Source organism: Ammospiza nelsoni, chromosome 1 (assembly GCF_027579445.1).
Source record: "Ammospiza nelsoni isolate bAmmNel1 chromosome 1, bAmmNel1.pri, whole genome shotgun sequence".
In the NCBI taxonomy this organism is placed as follows: Eukaryota; Metazoa; Chordata; class Aves; order Passeriformes; family Passerellidae; genus Ammospiza; species Ammospiza nelsoni.
Window position 1 is genome coordinate 15,229,272 of NC_080633.1, and position 7,592 is coordinate 15,236,863.

Consider the following 7,592-nt stretch of genomic DNA (forward strand, 5'->3'; position numbering starts at 1 on the left):
TCAGCTGGTCACAGCTAAGAACATTTGTAGAATAAGATCTCCCCAAATAATCACTCCAAAGCAAACTCTAAGAGTTTTGTCTTTTACTATTCCAGAAACTTTTACAATTTATGCATCTGAATGTACTTGTTTGTATTCAATATTAAAAGTGCATCCCTCTTTTCCTTTGGCAACTCCCCCAATCCCACCACCCCCATGCCTGAGTGTCATCTGTTGGTTCCATCTTTAATTTAAGACTTCAACCAAAATACTGTTTTCATTTGTACCATAGAGTGTTAATTACTCTAGTCCTCTAAAGAAAATTTCTGATTTTTCTAGGATATTTCAGGAACAATTTATTCTCTTTTAGGGTTATGCAGGACAGACGGGAACAAGCAAGGCAAGATTTAAAGGGTTTGGAAGAGACTGTGGTAAGTAGTCAGAATATATTCCAAAGCAAATGTCAATATTTGTCTTTATTTTTCTTTCTGAGTTTGTTTGGGTTGTTTTGTTAATTTCTTGTTCTTAACTGTAGGCAAAAGAACTTCAGACTCTTCACAATCTTCGGAAGCTGTTTGTTCAAGATCTGGCTACTAGAGTGAAAAAGGTAATGTGGTGCTGTAGTTAAACTTGTTGTTTCTGAGAATGCTGCATGAATTTCAGTTTAGAACTAAGTTAGGAGCTGATGTTTATTTGGTTTAATTTTTATGGCTATGCAAGTTCAGATTTGTTGTCAGCCCCCTGTCTCCCTCCCCCTGCAGAGTGCTGAGATTGACTCAGATGATACAGGAGGCAGTGCTGCACAGAAACAGAAGATTTCCTTCCTGGAGAATAATCTTGAACAGCTTACAAAGGTTCACAAGCAGGTACAGTGAGACTTCATTTCAAATTTTAATGAAACAACTCCAGATCCATTATTACAGCAGCAACTGTCTATTGGTCATGAAATAACTTTTGTAGGTAAATACTTCTACATCTTTAGTGTGTCTCTTGATAAAGGAAAACTTTAGTCTCTTGTTTTGTGACATAAATTATTTAGCTGTTTTAAGTACATGTGGGTGTATGATAAAATAGCTGCATTTAAACAGAAAGGGATCCACGTTTGTGTGTAGACTGCATATATGAGTCTGAGGGCTGCTTGCCTGTCTCAGATGGAAGAGGTGTCTCTGGGTAGCAGGTTCTTCCACAGTAACTGATTTTGCAAATGACAGTCTCAATGTCACTGACCTCCATAGATTTACTAAAAGCTTAAACAGAGTTAATACAGCAAGCCCACTGCTTTGTCTCTTCAGGGGTGAGGAGGGTGGTTGGTTGGCTCTCCCTGTGAAGGGAGATACCACAAAAATAATCACTTGTGGCTTGTAGCTGGTACGGGATAATGCTGATCTGCGCTGCGAACTTCCTAAACTGGAGAAGCGACTCAGAGCCACGGCTGAAAGGGTGAAAGCTTTGGAGTCTGCCCTGAAGGAGGCCAAAGAGAACGCTTCTCGCGACCGCAAGCGCTACCAGCAGGAGGTAGATCGTATAAAGGAAGCTGTGAGATCCAAGAATATGGCCAGAAGGGGACATTCAGCACAAATTGGTGAGTACAGAATCCCCTACCCCAAAGCTTAATCTCTCCTACTTTTGTTTTGTTTTTGTGTATATGTGATCTTTCAGCCATCACTGAAACTGCACATATCAATGTGATCTATTTTCTACTGTGAGTAATATTTTGGTTAACCGACTGTGTGTGGAGGTGGTACTTTATGGTTGTTTGCCTTTTTACTGATTTTATTTGGCCTTGGAAAAGGCTTACCAACCTAGATTTCTAGCCTGAATATATTTCCTAGAAGAAACAGTACACTGCACGTGAATCTTAATCTCTTAGATGATTCCAATTCCATTCCAATTTCTAAGACTAAAGAGGTATTGCAAGGAAACAAGAAAGATTAAGCCATCACCTTCAACAACAATATCAACAAAAATTATCTGATCTTAAGGGGCAGAGAAGCAGACAGAAACCCACAATATCCAAACATCCTTAATTACCTTTTCAGTTCTTTGTTCCAAAACATAGAGTATCCACAGCCCTCTCTAGGGGAAAATAACAGAAAAAAGGGTGGGTAGGTGGAGGCAGAATAGTCATATTCCTTTGCTGTTCCACTTACCATTACTCTGTAAAGTGCTGAGGATGAAGAAGGTGTGTGACCTATGGAGAACTTAACTGTGCACATTACACTACAGCTGTAGAACTGAAGGCCTTCAGTCAGTAATACACTTCTCTTAATTGTTAATGTCACTAAAATGAGTGTTGCAGTTAAATTTTGCTCATATTCTGCAAGTCTGCAAGGAGGTGTTGCAAAATAGTTTAAGTTTTTTGGTCACATGAAGTGACAGCTTGCAGACAGGTGCTTTTGTGTCTTAATTGTCTCTCAAATGATCTCCAAGAAAACAGTTCTCTAGTGAAAACTGAGGTACACAGCCTCTTGTGATTAAATGTCTAGATGAACTAGTCATGTCCTCCTGGAGATCAGTTTCCTATAAGGCAGTAATTGAGAAGTGTTTCTCTGCTGCAGCTGCTGCCTGTAGGTTCTTTTTTGCCTGCTGAAATTTTAAGTGCTTCTCTTTAATATTACAGAACTTTGTGAAGTCCTACACATACCTTATGTGTGTTCTGTTAAGAGCTAAGTGCAAAACTGACTGAAAATACAGTTTATTAAGTGTATGCAGCTTATGAACAACCTGTCAAAACTGCTGGATTTTTACTTTGGCTGTAGAGCAAGTTTTATTTTTGTGTGGTGGTAGGTTGATTAAGCAGTGTTATCTGTGCTGGATTGGTACACAGAACCACCTGCAGAGAGAGTACCTAGTGACTTTATCAATAAGGAGATGTGAGAAGGACAGCAAGTATGAATGCTTACTGATACATAACTCTCAGGAAGCTTAGTGTTGTGTCTTATTTGAGTTCTTATTGCCAAAAAAAAGGATTCACAGAAGGTAATAAATTAGGTGGCACAGATATCTCTTGTGAAGATAATCCTTATCAGAAGCTTTTTGAGCTTTAACAGGGAACAGTAAAAGCAAAATCTTGTCTGTTCTCTAGGGTTTGTTGTAGTTGACACTAATCTGCTACGTTCTCACAATGCCATCCTCTAAACTTGTTTTCTTATTCCAAGTGCATTCAGTTGTGACTATTGCATTTGGCTAATGATATCAGTAAATTTGAATAATCCAAGATACTGTTGTGTGTATATTTGTAAGTCCCATTTCTTGTCGTGCAGCTAAGCCTATCCGCCCTGGCCAGCATCCAGCAGCTTCTCCAACTCATCCAAGTGCAATTCGCGGTGGAGGTGCGTTCACTCAGAACAGCCAGCCAGTTGTGCTGCGCGGAGGCGGGCGGCAGGACAAAGTGTAAGTTTGTCCTGTAGCTTTTTGTAAGATGTGTGATCAAACTGCTTTGTGTTAGGTTTGTTACAGTTCATTCTGTGTCATAAAGCCACTTGAATAGTCAGATTAACTCCTCCTTTTTTCAGAATTTTATCGCCAGAGGAATGGTAAAATGTACACCTGACTAAAGATGCTGCTGCTTTTCTTCTAAAGTGTGTTTGCTGTAAAATGGTAATTCTGATGGTGTTCTGCAGGAGTAGAACTAAATGTGGAAACAATCAGCTGGAGATGGTTACCAGTTAAAGACAGTAGCCACTGTTTGAGAAAGGGTTGGATATTTTAAATTCTTTTGGCTTGCTAGTATCTTTTAAAATACAATTTTCTTCAGGAAAACATTCAGTGATGAAATAAAATTTTCCCTATTTTTACATGTTATTTATTTACTTTGCTTACTGTGTTTGCACACTGCTTTGTGTGTCAGTGATTTGGAATTATTTAACGGAAGAATTCGTGTCCTTGTCCAGTAAACTTAAAATGTTAGCCTAGCTAAAATGCAGTTACAGTAATTGAAATTAAATGTACACTTACCTTAAAACATCTCTAATCTCCAAAGTAATTACTTGTTGCATGGTATTAAATATGCTTAAGTTGCTTTACAGAATCATCTCTCTTTTTAATTAATATCTGTGTTATAGTTTGTTGATCTGTTGTTCACCTAACAGTAATGCTTTACTTTATATTCTCTGTTGTCATCTTTACTTTTGCATGTGTCTATAAATGTCTTCTAGACATTTCCTTAGTTAATTATCTGCATCTTCAGTTTGAAATACATCTAAGATGGGGTGAGGTGCTTGAAATCTGGGTGCTCCTCTTCTGAAGGGCTCCAGAACAGTTTGTCAATCTTGTTTCTATTTGTTTCTTTTCATTAGCTGACTGACTTTTCCAAGCTTTCTCTCCAGTTCAAAGAAAACAGGGCTGTAGTACTACTCAGGGTACCTGGTTCTGTTCAGAAATGTCTCTTAGTAAATAAGAGGTTGAACTGATGGGTACTTCAGCCTTGAATAACATTTGCCTTGAATGACCAAGGAGTTGCCACTAGCCAGGAATAGCAGCAACAGTCGTGGGAAATGGAGCTGGGCTCTAAGTGGTTTCTGTCTGTAATGTTTACTCCATTATTACAATCCATATTGCATACCCAGTCAGTTTGTGGTGCTGTAAAATCGTTGGTAGCAGACAGCATTGCTTAAATGCTTTGTGTGCTGTGTGATTTCTTATTTTAAAGTGGGTTTTTTATTAGCACTTATCTGAGTGGTTTAAGAACTGGGCTCTTAAAGGCCGTGTAAATAGTGATACAGTCTACTGTAAATGTAAATAACTTTGCTTTTGTGTCTTAACTCTGTGATTTTTTTTTTCATTTACAGTTGCTGAAAAGTAAATGCAGCATGAGGAGGATTGGATATTGTGTAGAGGGAGTCATTCCATGACAATAATCTCTCCTTTTGGGGACTGTAGGATTATTTTTTGAAAATTGTATAAATTATACCTGGCCTGTACAGCTTTTCCCCCTTCTACAAATTCTGCTAACTGATTCCCAAAAAAAACCAACTAGAGTGCAATTTTGGCGTCTTGAAAAATGACATGTTACTTAAAGTGTAGCTCTGCTTATTACACAGTTTGTCTTTCATGTCTTAAATTTAGTCTGCACTGTGCCAAGCTGAATGTACGTTGAGAAAAATCTTAGTTCGAATTTTCTAGCTTAATTTGTGTACATCTTATTGTCTTAGGGAATGTGCAACAGTGTTTAAATATACTTTCATTTTTATCACTTGACATAACACTACATGTCCCACTGAATTAGGGCGGCGCTCTGCATGACAGTGTTCCTTTGGAATGCTGCATTGGAGCTGACTGTGTTTGGACAGTGTGAGCATCCTGGAGTGCTGACACTGAAGGCTTGGGTGAGCACAGGGCTCTGTAACTGTTACCTCACCCAGTGCCCGGCCACAGGGTGACTTGGAGTTAAATACTGTACACAAATAAGGGCAAACCTGAGTTTACAACAAAGAACTTTGGCAATGGATTGTCCCATCTGTCCTGTTCCTGGTTCTGCACACAGTATGGTCTGGTGGAGTGAAAACATTCTGCTTCATTCTGATGAGCCTGTCTGTCCATTTGTCTGTATCTGTGACAGTTCACTTTCACTATTTTGTAATAGTGAAATGAGGGCAATCTAAACTGTAACTTTATATTCCACTACATACAGTACTGGAATTTTTGACTAAAATTTTAATTTTCAATTTAAAAATATTTTTTCAGCAACAGGCCAATGAATTCAGATACATAAATAAAGGACACAACTTTTTAAAACTGATGTATCCAGAAATGCCAGAGGCATGTGTTTAAAATAACAATAAAATAAAGTGCTACCCTGAATTGTATTTGTAATTCATTTGTAAGTAGGTATATGAAATGTCCAAAGTAGTAGTTGTTGAATATTTTTCTTCTCTTTGCAATAAAGTCCTGTAAAGTGGCTAACAAAACAAAACGTGGGGTTTTGATTTTTCTGTTTTGTTTTGTTTGTTTGTTTTGAGCTCTGGTAGTCTCACTGAGCTGAATCCAGGGTTTAAAGTTTTATAGTATAATTTACTTAACTTATTAATAGGGTTTAGCCACTATAATTTTTAGGACAGCCTTCTTCTGTATAGAAACTAGTTAGTTACCAGGTCTTTAAGAAAGAAGAAACTTAGTGTTGCTGGAAGAATTCAATGAGTTTTTCAGACCTGGTTGATAAAACTTTTTGTTCTGGCTTGAGTTTTTTGCTGGGTATTCAGTTATTGTGGAAACAATAGAAACTCTGTGACTGTTCAGAGAGCAAATCACTTTCAATTTTTATATTTTAAAATAGGCAAAATATTTATATTATGGTGGAGTATAGTCAAATTTTAGACCTTGAACCACTTTTTTTCTATATCTACAGTAGTCTGAATTTTTAGTAGTTTGATTTTTAAAGGTTGAGTGTATCAGTTGGAAATCCCACTATTTTGGAGTTCTCAGCTTTTAAGACAGTTTTCTTCACTAAGGCCGCCGAACACTCCATACTTGCAGCTGTTTTAGAGCACAGTTGAAGGCAGCATAATGAGGGGAAAAAAATAAAGAAACAACAACATATTTTGAATTAAATTTCTCATCATGGAATCAGCACTGTCCATCATCTTTCTCAATGTTAACTACAGGTTTTCAGGCCTTCATTTGTCAATGTGCAATTTGTCATTTGTCATAAAAACAACACACTCAAATGAAGCAGGATTTTTTCTCATGCCTGTGAATGAGGGTTTCATTCCTGTAGGTAATTGTCATGGGTTTTGGTGCTGAAAATTGCTGTGTTTAAAAAATTAGATTAAATAGAAACTAGTGTGTAGCTCAGTGTACATCACCTTTTTATATTTAAACTTTTTTTTTTATTTTGAACCTTTTATGAAGTTTACCAAGAACTGCCTCTTAAAATGTAAAAAATGAAAAAAAAAAACCACACAACTTTCTGTGCTTTCTGGTTTGGCTGTCATAGGTCAGCCAGACAGGACAATTACTGTAATTTGTAAATTAAAGTATTCAGTCTATACAGGGAATGTTCAACACTGCTATTTCGACTTGCAGTTTTTGAGTGGTTCTTATTTTTATGTTCCTCTAGATCATATTTTTAAAAGATGGTTTAGGATAGGAACTTGGTGAAATAATATTTATTTCTGGTGAACAACTAAATTATTTACATAACTTGAATGCTGACTCACTACTGTGTGTAACTCTAAATTTGACATGAGGACAAGTCTACCTGTGGAATCTGATTTAACTTCAGTACACTTAAGATGCATTAAAACAATTGGTTTGGAGAAGACGCCATATAGTTTTAACTTACCTGCATGCTGTAAATGTATTTGTGTTTAAATAAAGAGGAGAAAAATCTTTGAACTTTTGTGCATTTATTCCATTTATTATCTCTACAAGTGCTCAGATATGGTGGTGCAACAACCTTCTCCAGGTGTGTTGAGTTGTGCTTGGGGCTCTCCTGAGGTTGGTGTCACTTGTCTGTATGGTGGTGCTCAAAGCTCTCTTTTTATCCACGTGCTTGGACAGCTGTTTCCAGAATCCATGTAAACTTGGTTGGAAAGGAATTACCATGAGTTATCACTTGCTCTGTGAGCCTCTCTTTTCTTAAATTTGGTGTCTGCTGATTTGGTGACCCCTCA

At 37.3% G+C, this 7,592-nt stretch overlaps 1 protein-coding gene across 1 annotated transcript in view; it reads left to right on the top strand.

Annotated features, from left to right (window-relative positions):
- KIF5B (kinesin family member 5B) overlaps positions 1-7,314 on the top strand; it is a 33,698-nt gene extending 26,384 nt beyond the window's left edge. The window contains exons 21-26 of the mRNA XM_059488893.1: positions 350-410; positions 515-586; positions 741-845; positions 1,345-1,561; positions 3,243-3,372; positions 4,770-7,314. Of these exons, the coding sequence (XP_059344876.1) occupies positions 350-410; positions 515-586; positions 741-845; positions 1,345-1,561; positions 3,243-3,372; positions 4,770-4,776 (592 nt within the window). The 3' untranslated portion in view covers positions 4,777-7,314. The remainder of the gene's footprint in view (positions 1-349; positions 411-514; positions 587-740; positions 846-1,344; positions 1,562-3,242; positions 3,373-4,769) is intronic.
- Positions 7,315-7,592: the final 278 nt, after the last annotated feature.